This window comes from Solea solea, chromosome 19 (genome assembly GCF_958295425.1).
Source record: "Solea solea chromosome 19, fSolSol10.1, whole genome shotgun sequence".
Lineage (NCBI taxonomy): Eukaryota > Metazoa > Chordata > Actinopteri > Pleuronectiformes > Soleidae > Solea > Solea solea.
In genome coordinates this window covers 2,977,803-2,996,001 of record NC_081152.1, presented here as the reverse complement: position 1 = coordinate 2,996,001, position 18,199 = coordinate 2,977,803, and the positions used below count along the sequence as shown (strand labels likewise).

At 35.7% G+C, this 18,199-nt stretch overlaps 1 protein-coding gene across 1 annotated transcript in view; it reads left to right on the top strand.

Annotated features, from left to right (window-relative positions):
• The first annotated feature begins 630 nt into the window (after positions 1-630).
• Positions 631-18,199, top strand: part of crb2a (crumbs cell polarity complex component 2a) — a 31,896-nt gene continuing 14,327 nt past the window's right edge. Inside the window, exon 1 of the mRNA XM_058617265.1 lies at positions 631-849. Coding sequence (XP_058473248.1) covers positions 798-849 — 52 coding nt within the window. The 5' untranslated portion in view covers positions 631-797. The remainder of the gene's footprint in view (positions 850-18,199) is intronic.

Here is an 18,199-nt window from a genome sequence, read left to right as displayed (position 1 = left end):
GGGCCTTTGAATTGTTCCAATTTTTAGAAAGATGCTGACTGTTAAATCACATTTCAGGTGGAAATGCCTAGAACAGGTAATGTCGTAGTTTTTATTAAAGTTCTATAGTTTCTAAAAACCTATTTGACAGAACAATGCAAATAAATTAAAAACAGTTTTCAGTGATATATATTGTACATATACATATTCTATATATAGTAGTACTGTTATAAATCTGTTTATATATGCATGTTATCATGCTGCATCCAAGATGGGCAGTCTAACAGACAATGAACAGCATTAAATATGTTTCTCATATTTTATTTGATCTTTATTCTTCTAAAGCAATATGTCATTTAATTAAATATTTTCTTTGAATTCAATGAAGACAAATGTGCATTTGGTAAAGGTGTACAATTACTGTAAATTGAAGAAAATAACAGTAACACATTTGTAAAGATAATCATTTGCATGTTCTAATATTCCCTTTGTACGTTTATCTCTGTGCAGCGTCTTGTCCCGTCAGTGTGTGCTGGTGTTAATCCAGCTCATGTTTTGCTGATGCCTCTATGCTCTCATGGCTGATTACACCCTGTGAGTCCAGCGCTGGGAGTGCTGTTTGCTTCACACTCATTACGAGCCAAGCAAAGCCAGTGTGTAGCATGCCTGCCTCTGAGCACAGGGCAACAGTAACACAGCCAGGAGCTCTTTCATCAAACAGTAGCATGCCACAAAAATAGGATTACTTACTTCACTTTTTTTCCCCCCTACCCATCACCCCCGGTATTCCTCTACAGGTCAGGATCAGTGGTTGAACCATGGAGCTGAATCTGAAGACACTGCTGCTGACGACCATGATGTTCAAATGGGGTGAGTAACTACTGCCAGGGTCTGAATCCTTGAATCCTCTAACCTATTGCTCTGACAGTTTGATGAGTTGTGTGGTCGTTTACTGGATAGTCTGGAGGAGCGGGGACGATTCTCATACTTCACAGTGTACAAGGGAACAGGAGCAGGTCTTAGGATCAGGAATGTCATCAGTGCTCATGAAGATGCTGCTCCATCAATACTAAGTGTTTTTGGAGGGTGCTTGTTTAGCTGTTTTCACTATAGTAGGAGTTTCCAAGAGGGGGTTACTTGGTGATTGGTGCATTTTTTACACAGAAGTAACAGACAATGTTACGAAGTATAGTTTTTATATTACAATATAAAGAAATAAATAAATCTTTATTTAGCAGCTGATGAATGATTTGCGGGTTTCTGTCTTCAAGAAGCTCTTGAAGACCCAGCTCTTCCAAGTTTTCAGTTTATCGTCACGTTTCCATGTTTGAGCATCAGGACCAATAACTGATACCCTCAGTTGTTTTGCACCATTCAGTTAAATGTCTAAAACACATTTAAAACAGGCATAAACTGGCATCAGTAAATTGAATCTTTATTTAGAGCTGATGTGTGATTTGCAGGTGTGTACGCAGACAGAGACAAAGAAATTTGAAACATGACTGGGTCCAGATCAGCGGCAGAACCTCTTAGTCATGTGTACTCAAACAGAGGAAACACATGATTGGAAGAAAGAACACATGATGTTCATTTATATTCATCTGTGTATGAATTGAGGGACTTCATGGGCTCAAGAAATCTCTCTTTAGTTGAAAGTGACAAAACATGAAGTGAGTTCAGGTTGGACAAGGATTGTGCATTTACTCTTTTCAGGGCAGCCCTTAAACTCTCGGTGTACAGTCTGCTGGGATTTATTAAGAGAAGAAGAAGGAGTTGTTGTCTATGTACAGTGCCCTGAGATAATGTATGTTATGATTTGGCGCTATACAAATAAAATTGAATTGAATTGAATTGAATTGAATTGAAGGAGAGTTGCTGAGTTGTGTGGCTTAGACCGTCTCATTTCTCACAGCAGCAGCCGACAGGACACACTGGCACTGTCGGCTGCTCACATGGAGGATGCAGCATTGACTGTTGAGACACGGCTTTTGCCATGTCTGTATTGTGGGCTTTAAAGTCTCAATGAAACCACTACAGATGGTCCAGAATGCTGCAGCTCTTGAAGACCCTGCACCATCTCCTTCTGCACTTGCTGCACCTCTGTACTCTCACCCTCTGTCAGTCCACTGTTCCTATCGAGTGGAGTTCTTTCCAAGATTTCTTCTATGTAGCTCATTCCTCTCGTCACTTTGGATAAAAGAGTCTGCTAAATGCTTAAATGCTTAAATGTTAAATGTTAGATCAGAGTCTAATATAACACCAAGACGTGACATCGTGGCAGTGGCTACATTGTAATCCTATGGGGCAACTGTGAGCTAAACGCCCCTGTCACTCAACTCTTGCACAAATCTACTTCTAAAAGGTTTTGATCATCTTCTTTCAGCTGTTTGAAATGTAATATTGGTAATGATATGATGGAATATTGTGATATTATTTTAATATCATATCATCCACCCCTGCTGAACAGTTGTTTACCCCACAAAAAATGTACTATTTTCACTTGACCGGCCCCCTCCTGACCAGACTAGAGGCTCATTGACCCCCAGGTGACCTAGAGTATTCCTATTTCTGTGATTTCTGATAAGTGTGAGAAAAGGGAAGCTGGTGATGACCATGTGACATGGACATTTATATTTCAACTGCATGTACAAGTACTCACGGATGAGCCAGTCTGCCTCAGAGCCACAGTCACCTCACAGTAGGTGACAGGCTAGACACATGATGGCGTCTGAAGCGTTGGAGCTGGAGTCTGTGCAGGTGTCCTGGCACCAGGAGATTAGAGGAGCAAAGGGATTGGCTTGAAGATTCAGAGGGATTACAAGAGGGAATAAATGTGGAGGTCAAGGAGGCCACCAAACCTGCTCAGCTGAAAGAGGGGGAGGGAAAGTAAGTTGCAGAGACGATTTAGGAAGGAGATAAAGAGAAGGTGGTAAAGCTGTGAACCGTTAAAACACACAACGACATTAACTGCATTGGCAAATGTAGGTGTATGATGTCAAACAAGGATCCTCATTAGTACAAAACAAGGAATATATAAACAATGAGGACAGAACACCAAATATGTTATTATCATTATTATTATGTTAGATAAATGAACAACTAATAAAACATATGGTTTTTTTTTATGTTGACTGATCTGTTTGGTAATATGTTCTGTTTGTTTGCGTGTAAAGGGAAGCACAAGGAGAAAGTTTAACTTTATTAGTTATTCAGATTGTGGTTACTTTATCGCCTAATTAATTCTCTTTTTTAAAATAATGCTATAAATTAGAATACAATAGAATATAAACTACTGGCGAACTGTCCAGGGATCAGGATTTTATTTCAGATAAGCAGTTAGTGATGGAGAGGGGTGTTAGTGTTGAATTTGGTGAACTGGATGAATAGAGCTGGGTATCATCCACAAAGCAGTGGAAGTGGGTATTATATTTGTGGAAGATATTGCCAAGGGGAAGGAGGTAGATGATAAAAGAAGGGGCCCCATGACTGACCCCTGGGGCACACCTGTGGTGACGGGGGAGGCTTGGGATCTGAATGAGCTGAATGAACTGAGCGTGGCCTGAGAGACAGGAGTGAAAACTAGTGGACGTGGGCGTGTGAGTGATGCCTATGGAAGATAATCTATTGAAGAGAATGGAGTGAGAGATTGTGTCAAAGACCGCACCAGGTCAAGGAGGATGAGGATAGTGAGTAATCCAGAGTCAGCTGTCACTGGTGATTTTTATGAGAGCAGATTGGGTACTGTGGTGGTGGCGGGGGTGCGGAAACCAGACTGGAATTGTTCGTAGAGGCTGTCTTGGGTTAAGTGGGAGTGGAGTTGAGTGGCTTTTGTTTTCCCAGTATTTTGGAGATGAAAGGAAGGTGAGAAATGGGGCTTATGAGGTCGTTATTGAAGTCGCTGAGATCTGAACCAGTTTGTTGTGTTTTGTTTATTTCAATATTGGGGTGACAGCTGCAGTTATGAAGAGTGAGGGAACAATTCCAGTGGCGAGTGAAGAGTGGATGATGGCAGGGATTTGACCAGGACTGTGGGGAGGGGGTCGAGCTGACATGTGGAGAGCTTGGATTTATGGATGAGTTCTGAGATTTCAGCAGAAGTGGGGAGGTTCACACTGGAGAGAGGATGGCTGTGTGGGAGAAAATCAGAGGAGTGGATTGTGTGACCATTATGCTCAAGCAGCATAAACAACAATATCACAATTCATGATGCACCTGCTGCACCTGTGCATAATTTAGCTTCTATCACGCAACTGAAATGCAGTGTTTGTCTTTTTAATTGCAATCACAATGGGTTTTATCTGCCTGATATCTGTTAATATACACTAACCGAGTTTCAAGATATTTAGAGTGAAAACAAAAGCGAGGAATAGCCTCTTTTGTTGCATGCAGCACTGGTAACACACAAATACAGCCCAGACTGAATAATTCAACACAAAATACATGTGTGAACACACAGTGTTTTTTTTATTATCATCGAGCAAGCACAGCGTCACCTCCGCACCCAATTAACATGTTTATCCTCGCCTGTTTCTCAGATAAAGAAGACTTGAACCCTAATCTTGAAACCCTTGACAGCCACCTGGTTCTCTTCTCGTGCACAGATGGCAAACACTCTCTAACGTGCCACTGTAATCTGTGCGCTTCAAACACAGTTAGTGTCCACACTTCAGACCGAGGGGACGAGAAACCTCAGACACAAATGGAAATGACAAAAAAACACCAGGCACAGCTGACCCATGGTGGTAAGCTTAAAGGTACAGTGCAGTCCAATGCTTATCTTTGATTTCATCAATAAAATTCCATTCAATTCAATTCATTTTTTATTTGTATAGTGCCGAATCACAACATAGAAGAGAAAACACCAGGCATCAGTGGAGAGGAAGTTATATATAATATCCTGTTAATAAGGATAGATTAATTTGAATTAATATAGAGCTGTTAATTAAAGGAAATTAGTGGGGATGTGCTCTAACTGATGACACTAATGATGTTAACTCAGGAAAAAAACTGTCTACAGTGCTGAAAAGAGACCTGTGGTTATTCTAATTTTCTTCATTTAAAGAAGAATTTAAAGGAGAATAAATATAATATAAATATAATAAATAGGCAGCTCTAGCTGCACATCATTGTTCACTAAATGTATGATTTATTTACGTTTTTGTGCATCATAAATGTAATATGATGACAAGTTAGCTTAGCGGTTTATCGGTTGAATAAGAAAGTCTCCGCGAGTGGTTTGTGAACCTGATCAGCAAATACAACACCCTGTTCTTATACAGTAACCTGCCACTTTATCTTATTTCAATCATATTATGTATAATAACAAATCACAAGGAACAAGAACAACACATGCATCACCAAACCATGCAGTTCATATTTACACTCACTCACAAACCACAGTGTGTGGGTTTACTTTGATGCTTTTGCTCCCACTCAACAAGCACATTTAATTACTTCACATGACGTCTACTGGAGAGAGTATGAAGCAATGGAGAGCAGTCGGTGCTATGTTTTTTTTTTTTTTTTGTTTGTTTTTTAAAAAAAAGGTCACTTTTTGCTTTTTGGACTAGTGAGTTTTTTAAAAGGAAAACTAAACACTCGGTTGCACTGTACTTCTAGAGCTTCACTGGGATTAATTGGTGTGAAGGTGATTAGTTCATTATGTTTGACAGATGGTCTGGAGGTGAATAGAGGACAGACTAACACATGCATCCTTTATGTTTTTACAAAAAGATCTTCAAACCACAAAGAGAAATTCAGGGCTCGGCTTGTGTGTCGAGGGAATTCTGACTTTTTATCTTAGAATTCTGACTTTTTTCTATAATAATCTTCTGTAGAAAGGCTACTGCAACATAAAAGAAGGGATAAGCTTAATGTTTGAGTTCTTCAGGTTTATAGGAGGACATGCAGCAGATTGGTGGTGTGATTAACAGCTAGAGATGTTCAAAAATACTGAGGATTACAATGTTATATACGGTAAGAGATTTAACACCTTCTGTTAAATGTGATCAAGTTAGTCATTCATTCATTCTCTCTCTACATCTATCTACAGAAGAGAATTAGGGCCACATGTAAAAAAAAGATTAGAAACAGCATGAATTCCGAGAAAAAAGTCAGAATTCTGAGATTAAAGATTAATTAATTATTATTTAATTATTTAATTAATTTCAAGTTTTTTTTATCTCATAATTATATGACTTTAATCTCATAATTATGACTTTTTATCTCAAAATTATGACTTTTATCTCATAATTATGACGTTTATCTCATAATTTAAACTTTTTATTTCACAATTATGACTTTTTATCTCTCAAATTACTTTGAGGATATTTTAATTATCAGGGCTAAGTTTGACCTCATTTTTTCTTGCGGAAATGGACTTCCATAAGCAACAAATAAAATCAAAGGATTTTAAGCTTGTCGTACTCTGAAACCCTTGTAGCGCATCATCATGCGGCAACAGTTGTGTGCTACAGTGGATCATCCCTGGCTTGTATGTATGTTTATATAGTTTGTCACTGTGTTATATTTTAATGTCACTTTTATGTAATTATTAATATCATATCATTATTTCGTTTTTGCTATCACTTGCTGTTGTTGTTGTTGTTGTTTTATTCTGTACAGAGCTACTACAAATCCTGAATTTCTCCCATGGGGATCAATAAAGGATCTTTGTCTTTATATCCATTTACACACTGCTAGTGTGAAGACAAAGTCTTCTGATTTTATCTGTTGCCCAATAATGAGAAGAAACAATCATCAGATTGTGTTTATCTCACAAATATTCTTTCTCTCTCTGGCCCCACTCTCCCCTCATAACTCCCTTCATTGTTAATAACTTCCCCTTCAGTGAGGATTTACAAGTGGGACACTGATCAAAGTGTTGGGGGCTGGGATGCTGTTAGTGGTGGGTGAGGGAGCTGAGATTGGCCTCATAAAAGGAATGCAGACTCGCAGAGACCTCGTGGTAAAAAAAACATTTTGAGAATGTCTATTCATGGAGGATAATGAATGGCACAGTACAATTATTTGCACTTGCCAGTGCGATCAACCCTTACACTTGAACAATAGCACAACCCCTCACTCTCTTAAAACTAGAGTGGAACCCAAATTAACCCTTAGAACACAGAGCATTTGGCTGCTTTTTCCCATTACCATGTTTAAACGTACAGTATATACAGAGGCTATAAGAATGGACTAAAACACACACATTTTTTAAAGCCTGCATATGTGACCTATAAACTCACACCCCCAGGATATAAGGGGCTGTGCATTATACCCATGGCAATTTACCATTGGTGCACCTGCGGCGCTAGTTTAACCCTTGGTCGTCCAAAATGTGACAAAAAAGTCATAGGTTAGTATGTCGTCCAAAATCTGTCAAAAAAGTCATAGTATAGTATATTTTCCAAAATGTGACTAAAAAGTCATACTATAGTCTGTTGTCCACAATGTGACAAAAAAGTCATCGGTTAGTATGTCGTCCAAAATGTGACAAAAAAGTCATAGGTTAGTATGTCGTCCAAAATGTGACAAAAAAGTCATAGGTTAGTATGTTGTCCAAAATGTGACAAAAAAGTCATACTATAGTATATTTTCCACAATGTGACTAAAAAGGGGCTGTGCATTATACCCATGGCAATTTACCATGGGTGCACCTGCGGCGCTAGTTTAACCCTTGATCGTCAAAAATGTCATCCAAAATGTGACAAAAAAGTCATACTATACTAGGTTGTCCAAAAAATTAGTAAAAAGTCATACTATACTATGTCGTCCAAAATGTGATAAAAAAGTCATACTATAGTATGTCGTCCAAAATGTGACAAAAAAGTCATAGTATAGTATGTCGTCCAAAATCTGTCAAAAAAGTCATAGTATAGTATGTCGTCCAAAATCAGTCAAAAAAGTCATAGGTTAGTATGTTGTTCAAAATGTGACAAAAAAGTCATAGGTTAGTATGTCGTCCAAAATATGAAAAGAAGAGTCAAAGGTTAGTATGTTGTCCAAAATGTGACAAAAAAGTCATACTATAAAATGTCCAAAATCACCATACTATACTATGACTTTTTAGTCACATTTTGGACAACATACTATACTATGACTTTTTTGACTGATTTTGGATGACATACTATACTATGACATATTTGACAGATTTTGGACGACATACTATACTATGACTTTTTTGACTGATTTTGGACAACATACTATACTATGACTTTTTTGACGGATTTCGGACGACATACTATACTATGACTTTTTTGACTGATTTTGGACGACATACTATACTATGACTTTTTTGACTGATTTTGGATGACATACTATACTATGACTTTTTTGGGTGATTTTGGACGACATATTATACTACGACTTTTTTGACGGATTTTGAATGACATACCATACTATGACTTTTTTGGGTGATTTTGGACGACATATTATACTACGACTTTTTTGACGGATTTTGGAGGACATACTATACTATGACTTTTTTGACGGATTTTGGACGACATACTATAGTATGACTATTTTGTCACATTTTGGACAACATACTATAGTATGACTTTTTTGTCACATTTTGGACAACATACAATACTATGACTTTTTGACAGATTTTGGACGACATACTATACTATGACTTTTTTGACGGATTTTGGACGACATACTATACTATGACTTTTTTGACTGATTTTGGACGACATACTATATAGTATGACTTTTTAGTCACATATTGGACAACATACTATAGTATGACTTTTTTGTCACATTTTGGACGACATACTATAGTATGACTTTTTTTATCACATTTTGGACGACATAGTATAGTATGACTCTTTACTAATTTTTTCGATGTCACATTTTGAACAATATACTAACCTTTGACGTTTTTTCCAAATTTTGGACGACAGACAAACCTATGACTTTTTTGACTGATATTGGACGACATACTGTACTATGACTTTTTTGACTGATTTTGGACGACATACTGTACTATGACTTTTTTGACTGATTTTGGACGACATACTATACTATGACTTTTTTGACTGATTTTGGACGACATACTTTACTATCACTTTTTTGGGTGATTTTGGACGACATACTATACTATGACTTTTTTGACTGATTTTGGACGACATACTATACTATGACTTTTTTGGGTGATTTTGGACGACATACTATACTATGACTTTTTTGACTGATTTTGTACGACATACTATACTATGACTTTTCTGACAGATTTTTGATGACATACTAAACAATGACTTTTTTGACTGATTTTGGACGACATACTATGTCATTGCAGTCTGCACAGTTGGTGTTGTGGTTAGTTCTCCTGCCTTTCAAGCAAAGACAGGGGTTCAAGCGCTCGTTGTAACAAGGGTCTTTCTGCACGTACTTTGCGTGTTCTCCCAACAACGTAGGTATTTTATTGTCTCCTTTTGGACGACATACTATACTATGACTTTTTTGACGGATTTTGGACGACATACTATACTATGACTTTTTTGACAGATTTTGGACGACATACTATACTATGACTTTTTTGACAGATTTTGGACGACATACTATACTGTGACTTTTTTGAGCGATTTTGGACGACATACTATACTATGACTTTTTTGTGTGATTTTGGACGACATACTATACTATGACTTTTTTGACAGATTTTGGACGACATACTATACTGTGACTTTTTTGAGCGATTTCGGACGACATACTATACTATGACTTTTTTGGGTGATTTTGGACGACATACTATGTCATTACAGTCTGCACAGTAGATGTAAAAAAAATAGTAAAAGGTCATACTATACTATGTCGTCCAAAATGTGATAAAAAAGTCGTACTATAGTATGTTGTCCAAAATGTGATAAAAAAGTCATACTATACTAGGTCGTCCAAAATTTGAAAAAAATAGTCATAGGTTAGTATGTGGTCAAAAATGAGTCAAAAAAGTCATAGTATAGTATGTTGTCCAAAATCACAGAAAAAAGAAGTCATAGTATATTATGTCGTCCAAAATGTGATAAAAAAGTCATACTATACTATGTCGTCCATATTGTGATAAAAAGAGTCATAGGTTAGTTTGTTGTCCAAAATGTGACAAAAAAGTCATAGCATAGTATGTCGTCCAAAATCAGTCAAAAGAGTCATAGTATAGTATGTCGTCCAAAATCCGTGAAAAAAGTCATAGTATAGGATGTCGTCCAAAATCCATCCAAAAAGTCATAGTATAGTATGTTGTCCAAAATCACCCAAAAAAGTCATAATATAGTATGTCGTCCAAAATCTGTCAAAAAAGTCATACTATAGTATGTTGTCCAAAATGTGACTAAAAAGTCATAGTATAGAATGTTGTCCAAAATCACCCAAAAAAGTCATACGATAGTATGTCATCCAAAAAATTAGTAAAAAGTCATCCTATACTATGTCGTCCAAAATGTGATAAAAAAGTCATAGTATAGTATGTCATCCAAAATGTGAAAAAAAAGTCGTAGTATAGTATGTCGTCCAAAATGTGACAAAAAAGTCATAGTATAGTATGTCGTCCAAAATGTGACAAAAAAGTCATAGTATAGGATGTCGTCCGAAATCAGTCAAAAAAGTCATAGTATAGTATGTCGTCCAAAATCAGTCAAAAAAGTCATAGTATAGGATGTCGTCCAAAATCCATCCAAAAAGTCATAGTATAGTATGTCGTCCAACAAGAGACAATAAAATCCCTATGTTGTTGGGGAGAACACGCAAAGTACATTGTTACAAACAGGGATTGAACCCCAGTCTTTCACTTGAAAGGGAGGAGAACTAACCACTACACCAACTGTGCAGACTGTAAAGTCATTGTATAGTATGTCGTCAAAAATCAGTCAAAAAAGTCATAGTATTGTATGTCGTCCAAAATCTGTCATAAAAAGTCATACGATAGTATGTCATCCAAAAAATTAGTAAAAAGTCATCCTATACTATGTCGTCCAAAATGTGATAAAAAAGTCATAGTATAGTATGTCATCCAAAATGTGAAAAAAAAGTCGTAGTATAGTATGTCGTCCAAAATGTGATAAAAAAGTCATAGTATAGTATGTCATCCAAAATGTGAAAAAAAAGTCGTAGTATAGTATGTCGTCCAAAATCACCCAAAAAAGTCATAGTATAGTAAGTCGTCCAAAATCCGTCAAAAAAGTCATAGTATAGTATGTCGTCCAAAATCCATCCAAAAAGTCATAGTATAGTATGTCGTCCAAAATCAGTCAAAAAAGTCATAGTATAGTATGTCGTCCAAATTATGACAAAAAAGTCATAGTATAGTATGTCGTCCAAAATCCATCCAAAAAGTCATAGTATAGTATGTCGTCCAAAATCACCCAAAAAAGTCATAGTATAGTATGTCGTCCAACAAGAGACAATAAAATCCCTATGTTGTTGGGGAGAACACGCAAAGTACATTGTTACAAACAGGGCTTGAACCCCAGTCTTTCACTTGAAAGGCAGGAGAACTAACCACTACACCAACTGTGCAGACTGTAATGACGTAGTATGTCATCGACAATCAGTCAAAAAAGTCATAGTATTGTATGTTGTCCAAAATGTGATAAAAAAGTCATACTATACTAGGTCGTCCAAAATGTGATAAAAAAGTCATACTATACTATGTTGTCCAAAATGTGACAAAAAGAGTCATAGGTTAGTTTGTCGTCCAAAATGTGACAAAAAAGTCATAGCAAAGTATGTGGTCAAAAATCAGTCAAAAAAGTCATAGTATAGTATGTCGTCCAAAATCACCGAAAAAAGTCATAGTATAGTATGTCGTCCAAAATCAGTCAAAAAAGTCATAGTATAGTATGTCGTCCAAAATCAGTCAAAAAAGTCATAGTATACTATGTCGTCCAAAATGTGATAAAAAGTCATAGTATAGTAGGTCATCCAAAATGTGAAAAAAAAGTCGTAGTATAGTATGTCGTCCAAAATGTGACAAAAAAGTCGTAGTATAGTATGTTGTCCAAAATCACCCAAAAAAGTCATAGTATAGTAAGTCGTCCAAAATCACCCAAAAAAGTCATAGTATAGTAAGTCGTCCAAAATCAGTCCAAAAAGTCATAGTATAGTATGTCGTCCAAAATCCGTCAAAAAAGTCATAGTATAGTATGTCGTCCAAAATCAGTCAAAAAAGTCATAGTATAGTATGTCGTCCAAAATCAGTCAAAAAAGTCATAGTATAGTATGTCGTCCAAAATCAGTCAAAAAAGTCATAGTATACTATGTCGTCCAAAATGTGATAAAAAGTCATAGTATAGTAGGTCATCCAAAATGTGAAAAAAAAGTCGTAGTATAGTATGTCGTCCAAAATGTGACAAAAAAGTCGTAGTATAGTATGTTGTCCAAAATCACCCAAAAAAGTCATAGTATAGTATGTCGTCCAAAATCAGTCAAAAAAGTCATCGTATAGTATGTCGTCCAAAATCAGTCAAAAAAGTCATAGTTTAGTATGTCATCCAAATCATGACAAAAAAGTCATAGTATAGTATGTCGTCAAAAATCAGTCAAAAAAGTCATAGTATTGTATGTCGTCCAAAATCTGTCATAAAAAGTCATACGATAGTATGTCATCCAAAAAATTAGTAAAAAGTCATCCTATACTATGTCGTCCAAAATGTGATAAAAAAGTCATAGTATAGTATGTCATCCAAAATGTGAAAAAAAAGTCGTAGTATAGTATGTCGTCCAAAATGTGATAAAAAAGTCATAGTATAGTATGTCATCCAAAATGTGAAAAAAAGTCGTACTATAGTATGTCGTCCAAAATCACCCAAAAAAGTCATAGTATAGTAAGTCATCCAAAATCCATCAAAAAAGTCATAGTATAGTATGTCGTCCAAAATCAGTCAAAAAAGTCATAGTATAGCATGTCGTCCAAATTATGACAAAAAAGTCATAGTATAGTATGTCGTCCAAAATCCATCCAAAAAGTCATAGTATAGTATGTCGTCCAAAATCACCCAAAAAAGTCATAGTATAGTATGTCGTCCAACAAGAGACAATAAAATCCCTATGTTGTTGGGGAGAACACAAGTACATTGTTACAAACAGGGCTTGAACCCCAGTCTTTCACTTGAAAGGCAGGAGAACTAACCACTACACCAACTGTGCAGACCGTAGTGACGTAGTATGTCATCCACAATCAGTCAAAAAAGTCATAGTATTGTATGTTGTCCAAAATGTGATAAAAAAGTCATACTATACTAGGTCGTCCAAAATGTGATAAAAAAGTCATACTATACTATGTTGTCCAAAATGTGACAAAAAGAGTCATAGGTTAGTTTGTCGTCCAAAATGTGACAAAAAAGTCATAGCAAAGTATGTGGTCAAAAATCAGTCAAAAAAGTCATAGTATAGTATGTCGTCCAAAATCACCGAAAAAAGTCATAGTATAGTATGTCGTCCAAAATCAGTCAAAAAAGTCATAGTATAGTATGTCGTCCAAAATCAGTCAAAAAAGTCATAGTATACTATGTCGTCCAAAATGTGATAAAAAGTCATAGTATAGTAGGTCATCCAAAATGTGAAAAAAAAGTCGTAGTATAGTATGTCGTCCAAAATGTGACAAAAAAGTCGTAGTATAGTATGTTGTCCAAAATCACCCAAAAAAGTCATAGTATAGTAAGTCGTCCAAAATCAGTCCAAAAAGTCATAGTATAGTATGTCGTCCAAAATCAGTCCAAAAAGTCATAGTATAGTATGTCGTCCAAAATCCGTCAAAAAAGTCATAGTATAGTATGTCGTCCAAAATCAGTCAAAAAAGTCATAGTATAGTATGTCGTCCAAAATCCATCCAAAAAGTCATAGTATAGTATGTCGTCCAAAATCCATCCAAAAAGTCATAGTATAGTATGTCGTCCAAAATCAGTCAAAAAAGTCATAGTATAGCATGTCGTCCAAATTATGACAAAAAAGTCATAGTATAGTATGTCGTCCAAAATCCATCCAAAAAGTCATAGTATAGTATGTCGTCCAAAATCACCCAAAAAAGTCATAGTATAGTATGTCGTCCAACAAGAGACAATAAAATCCCTATGTTGTTGGGGAGAACACGCAAAGTACATTGTTACAAACAGGGCTTGAACCCCAGTCTTTCACTTGAAAGGCAGGAGAACTAACCACTACACCAACTGTGCAGACTGTAACGATGTAGTATGTCATCCACAATCAGTCAAAAAAGTCATAGTATTGTATGTTGTCCAAAATGTGATAAAAAAGTCATACTATACTAGGTCGTCCAAAATGTGATAAAAAAGTCATACTATACTATGTTGTCCAAAATGTGACAAAAAGAGTCATAGGTTAGTTTGTCGTCCAAAATGTGACAAAAAAGTCATAGCAAAGTATGTGGTCAAAAATCAGTCAAAAAAGTCATAGTATAGTATGTCGTCCAAAATCACCGAAAAAAGTCATAGTATAGTATGTCGTCCAAAATCAGTCAAAAAAGTCATAGTATAGTATGTCGTCCAAAATCAGTCAAAAAAGTCATAGTATACTATGTCGTCCAAAATGTGATAAAAAGTCATAGTATAGTATGTCGTCCAAAATCAGTCCAAAAAGTCATAGTATAGTATGTCATCCAAAATCAGTCCAAAAAGTCATAGTATAGTATGTCGTCCAAAATCAGTCCAAAAAGTCATAGTATAGTATGTCGTCCAAAATCCGTCAAAAAAGTCATAGTATAGTATGTCGTCCAAAATCCATCCAAAAAGTCATAGTATAGTATGTCGTCCAAAATCAGTCAAAAAAGTCATAGTATAGTATGTCGTCCAAAATCAGTCAAAAAAGTCATAGTATAGTATGTCGTCCAAAATCAGTCAAAAAAGTCATAGTATACTATGTCGTCCAAAATGTGATAAAAAGTCATAGTATAGTAGGTCATCCAAAATGTGAAAAAAAAGTCGTAGTATAGTATGTCGTCCAAAATGTGACAAAAAAGTCGTAGTATAGTATGTTGTCCAAAATCACCCAAAAAAGTCATAGTATAGTAAGTCGTCCAAAATCAGTCCAAAAAGTCATAGTATAGTATGTCGTCCAAAATCAGTCCAAAAAGTCATAGTATAGTATGTCGTCCAAAATCAGTCAAAAAAGTCATAGTATAGTATGTCGTCCAAAATCAGTCAAAAAAGTCATAGTATAGTATGTCGTCCAAAATCCATCCAAAAAGTCATAGTATAGTATGTCGTCCAAAATCCATCCAAAAAGTCATAGTATAGTATGTCGTCCAAAATCAGTCAAAAAAGTCATAGTATAGCATGTCGTCCAAATTATGACAAAAAAGTCATAGTATAGTATGTCGTCCAAAATCCATCCAAAAAGTCATAGTATAGTATGTCGTCCAAAATCACCCAAAAAAGTCATGTCGTATGTCGTCCAACAAGAGACAATAAAATCCCTATGTTGTTGGGGAGAACACGCAAAGTACATTGTTACAAACAGGGCTTGAACCCCAGTCTTTCACTTGAAAGGGAGGAGAACTAACCACTACACCAACTGTGCAGACTGTAATGATGTAGTATGTCATCCACAATCAGTCAAAAAAGTCATAGTATTGTATGTTGTCCAAAATGTGATAAAAAAGTCATACTATACTAGGTCGTCCAAAATGTGATAAAAAAGTCATACTATACTATGTTGTCCAAAATGTGACAAAAAGAGTCATAGGTTAGTTTGTCGTCCAAAATGTGACAAAAAAGTCATAGCAAAGTATGTGGTCAAAAATCAGTCAAAAAAGTCATAGTATAGTATGTCGTCCAAAATCACCGAAAAAAGTCATAGTATAGTATGTCGTCCAAAATCAGTCAAAAAAGTCATAGTATAGTATGTCGTCCAAAATCAGTCAAAAAAGTCATAGTATACTATGTCGTCCAAAATGTGATAAAAAGTCATAGTATAGTATGTCGTCCAAAATCAGTCCAAAAAGTCATAGTATAGTATGTCATCCAAAATCAGTCCAAAAAGTCATAGTATAGTATGTCGTCCAAAATCAGTCCAAAAAGTCATAGTATAGTATGTCGTCCAAAATCCGTCAAAAAAGTCATAGTATAGTATGTCGTCCAAAATCCATCCAAAAAGTCATAGTATAGTATGTCGTCCAAAATCAGTCAAAAAAGTCATAGTATAGTATGTCGTCCAAATTATGACAAAAAAGTCATAGTAAAGTATGTCGTCCAAAATCAGTCAAAAAAGTCATAGTATAGTATGTCGTCCAAAATCACCGAAAAAAGTCATAGTATAGTATGTCGTCCAAAATCAGTCAAAAAAGTCATAGTATAGTATGTCGTCCAAAATCAGTCAAAAAAGTCATAGTATACTATGTCGTCCAAAATGTGATAAAAAGTCATAGTATAGTATGTCGTCCAAAATCAGTCAAAAAAGTCATAGTATAGTATGTCGTCCAAAATCAGTCAAAAAAGTCATAGTATACTATGTCGTCCAAAATGTGATAAAAAGTCATAGTATAGTATGTCGTCCAAAATCAGTCCAAAAAGTCATAGTATAGTATGTCATCCAAAATCAGTCCAAAAAGTCATAGTATAGTATGTCGTCCAAAATCAGTCCAAAAAGTCATAGTATAGTATGTCGTCCAAAATCCGTCAAAAAAGTCATAGTATAGTATGTCGTCCAAAATCCATCCAAAAAGTCATAGTATAGTATGTCGTCCAAAATCAGTCAAAAAAGTCATAGTATAGTATGTCGTCCAAAATCAGTCAAAAAAGTCATAGTATACTATGTCGTCCAAAATGTGATAAAAAGTCATAGTATAGTATGTCGTCCAAAATCAGTCCAAAAAGTCATAGTATAGTATGTCATCCAAAATCAGTCCAAAAAGTCATAGTATAGTATGTCGTCCAAAATCAGTCCAAAAAGTCATAGTATAGTATGTCGTCCAAAATCCGTCAAAAAAGTCATAGTATAGTATGTCGTCCAAAATCCATCCAAAAAGTCATAGTATAGTATGTCGTCCAAAATCAGTCAAAAAAGTCATAGTATAGTATGTCGTCCAAAATCAGTCAAAAAAGTCATAGTATACTATGTCGTCCAAAATGTGATAAAAAGTCATAGTATAGTATGTCGTCCAAAATCAGTCCAAAAAGTCATAGTATAGTATGTCATCCAAAATCAGTCCAAAAAGTCATAGTATAGTATGTCGTCCAAAATCAGTCCAAAAAGTCATAGTATAGTATGTCGTCCAAAATCCGTCAAAAAAGTCATAGTATAGTATGTCGTCCAAAATCCATCCAAAAAGTCATAGTATAGTATGTCGTCCAAAATCAGTCAAAAAAGTCATAGTATAGTATGTCGTCCAAATTATGACAAAAAAGTCATAGTAAAGTATGTCGTCCAAAATCAGTCAAAAAAGTCATAGTATAGTATGTCATCCAAATCATGACAAAAAAGTCATAGTATAGTATGTCGTCAAAAATCAGTCAAAAAAGTCATAGTATTGTATGTCGTCCAAAATCTGTCATAAAAAGTCATACGATAGTATGTCATCCAAAAAATTAGTAAAAAGTCATCCTATACTATGTCGTCCAAAATGTGATAAAAAAGTCATAGTATAGTATGTCATCCAAAATGTGAAAAAAAAGTCGTAGTATAGTATGTCGTCCAAAATCACCCAAAAAAGTCATAGTATAGTAAGTCGTCCAAAATCCGTCAAAAAAGTCATAGTATAGTATGTCGTCCAAAATGTGATAAAAAAGTCATAGTATAGTATGTCGTCCAAAACCAGTCAAAAAAAGTTGTGTATCGTGAATTGTGTGTTATGACCTCTTTCCAGTGATGACATCATAGGATCATTGTGTGAGAAATGTGTCAGGGCTGTTTGTCTGTAACGAGCTGGAGCCTGAAAACTGTTTCTCGCCTGCACTTCTGCTGCATGGCCTGCTGTTGCCACTAGTGGGCATTAAATTACAACATGAAACCCAACAGGGAACATCAGCGTGCTGTGGAATCAAATCTTTCTCTTCTACATTGACTGAAGCGCCACACTTTTCATCTAAAGAACTTTCAGGACACTGCATTACGACCATGTGACTGTTAAACAGTGACTCAAACTGTGATGCACATGCTCTAATAAATATTTATTAAATACGTCTAATATATTGAAATGTCAACACAAGTTCCTTAAAGCTGCACTAAGCAGCAGCAGTGACAGCAGCAGAGAGAGAGAGCAGCAGCAGTGACA